Here is a 2549-nt window from a genome sequence, read left to right on the forward strand (position 1 = left end):
TCATCCATATTATATTTGTCATAAAATATACTGATTGAGAATCTGGTCAAAACAAAGAAATATTCTGGCTTGAAAGCAGGAAAATTACTGAAATAACCAAATGCCAACTTATGTGCTCGAGCCCAACACTACATCTTGATGCACAGACTTAGTCTCTCTCACTTGTGTTGATAATATAACTGCCAGTGAATATATCGGTTTCAAATTTTGGCACAATGCCTGCAATTTCGGAGGAGGCTGCTAGTCGATTACATTGTCCCCAGTGCTCAACTGGTACTTATTTTATCGACCCCGAAAAGATGAAAGCAAAATCAACCTCGGCGGAATTTGATCTCATAAGACGGACGAAATGCCGCTTAGCATTTTGCTCAGTGTGCAAGGGATTCTGTCAGCTCGCTGCCTTACTACTAGTAAATATATTGAGCTCTATTCTATCGCCGTCCCAAGTTTAAATTGTACTTAGTCCAAAATAGAAAACAGCATCAATATAATACCTAACTCAGACGCCATTGTATTTTATTTATACTGTTAATACTGTTAATACGCTGTTCTTCGCCTGCTGATAGCCATCCATACACCAATCTTCACTGCATGTAAGGGTGATTCGACAAACCCGTGAGGATTGAGAGCACTCCAGATGCGAGTGTTTTGGGAATTTAGGTATCCCGATAGGTGAATCCAAGCCTCGTCACTGAAGAGGGTCATGTCAAGTTGGTTGTCATCCAGGTTTTCTTGAAACCATTTGCAGTAATCCAATCTTTTGGTAAAATCAGCAGGAATAAGTTCACGTAAAGAAGACACGCGGTATGGGTACAATTTCAGCGATTTGTGAAGAGCAGTATGGCAGCTGCCAACAGATAATCCAGTTCCATGAGACAAACGTCGCACAGATTTCCTGGGACTGCGAAGAATTCGTTGACGGATATCTTCCACAACATCATCAGAAAGGCGGATACGTCGGCGAACGGGTTTCTTCTTTTCAACTGAGCCCGTCTTCCTAAACTTTTTAATCAGAACATTAATCGCCTGCTCTGTTGGCGGAGGCACATTTGGATATTCGTTCTTAAAATCGGTAACGCAATTGTCAAAAGAAGTAAATCCATCGCCCATTGATAAAACGTCCTGATCTAAAGTAAGATTCCACAATAAATGAACGTTGCTGCACTGATAACACCATTACGACTCCAGAAGAAATCTCGAATGAATGCCAATCAGAGAGAACTAATCTGAACGAATCGAAGAGAGCCAATATTTTGACAGTTAATCGATCGAGTCAACTTTTAAATTGAACACCCTGGGAAACTCACTATGTATGCCATTTTTGGCTTCTGTCTCTAGACAATTCAATACACCTACGTAGTTAACCTCCCATACTAAGAAATCTATGAACGTCACATAATTTTGTTTCTCCCGTTTTGCGAAAGATATGTCATTTGATATCGGAAAATTTAAAAACAATGATTTCTTTGATTTGAGCGAGAGGTCTACATTTAGCTTTAGAAGTAGATTTCAGGAGACACAATCGATCCGGTAGTGTTGGTCGGACAAAATGTGTGATATTTAATTATCGATTTCTAAGTTCTGAGTTCAAAAATTCAGGAATCGATAAAAAAAAATGAAAAAAAAAAATGAAAAAAATGCTGTTGTGGTTGCGTGGTGAGGAGTTTGCTTCGAAACATATGTTTCCGGGCTCACTCCCTTGACATGACACCTTCTACTACAGTCTCGGGCTGATCGAAGCCTCGTGAGTAGATATAGTAGACGGAAACTGAAAGAAGCTCGTCGTATATCTATCTATCTATCTATCTATCTATCTATCTATCTATCTATCTATCTATCTATCTATCCATCCATCCATCCATCCCTCCATCCATCCATCCATCCATTTATCTATCTATCTATCTATCTATCTATCTATCTATCTATCTATCTATCTATCTATCTATCTGTGTGTGCGTGTGTGTGTGTGATTTTGAGATTGTTCCCCACCACTGCTTGACAACCGGCTTTGGTTTGTTTACATTTCCTTAACTAAGCGGTTCGACAAATGATACCGATAGAATAAGTGCCAGGTTTAAAGAAAGTACTTGAGTTGATTCGTTCGATTAAGACCCTTCAAGGTGGTGCTCCACATGACTGCGGTCCAATGACTGCAATCCAATGACTGAAACTAGTGGAAGAATCCAAATACCGGAGCAGGTTTGATCTGCTATCGTCTCCCTCATGATATGCGTCTTTAAGTCAACGGTAGAAATCAATTACGAAGTGTAATGCTTACTGTGGCAGCATTTGAAATCGAGTCTTAATAAATGCAACGAAGTAAAACACTGTCTAAATACTCATTTCACTAAGTCATTATTCCATCCAGCTCTTGTTTCTGCCAATATAACGACTGGTGTTATCAATGATTTAATACTTTAATACTTTGCAGTCTCTCGGGGCTGTGGGTGTGGCATTCGATATGATAAATTGGGAGATTTGACGTTTCAGGAGAGAAGACTTGGTCGTTGAATAATTGTGTGGTTGCGTGTATGATGCATGTTTGTGTC

At 39.5% G+C, this 2549-nt stretch overlaps 1 protein-coding gene across 1 annotated transcript; it reads right to left on the reverse strand.

Annotated features, from left to right (window-relative positions):
• Positions 1 to 537: 537 nt before the first annotated feature.
• LOC106877993 (uncharacterized) lies at positions 538 to 1110 on the reverse strand. The gene has a single exon (XM_014927067.1). It carries the CDS (start codon positions 1108 to 1110, stop codon positions 538 to 540), a length of 573 nt encoding a protein of 190 aa, XP_014782553.1.
• Between the last annotated feature and the right edge of the window lie 1439 nt (positions 1111 to 2549).

The sequence above is a fragment of the Octopus bimaculoides genome, chromosome 13 (genome assembly GCF_001194135.2).
Source record: "Octopus bimaculoides isolate UCB-OBI-ISO-001 chromosome 13, ASM119413v2, whole genome shotgun sequence".
NCBI classification, from domain to species: Eukaryota; Metazoa; Mollusca; class Cephalopoda; order Octopoda; family Octopodidae; genus Octopus; species Octopus bimaculoides.

Bases quoted from the DNA above. Each gene is read 5' to 3' on its own strand.
- LOC106877993 (XM_014927067.1), bottom strand. From the start codon at position 1,110: ATGGGCGATGGATTTACTTCTTTTGACAATTGCGTTACCGATTTTAAG.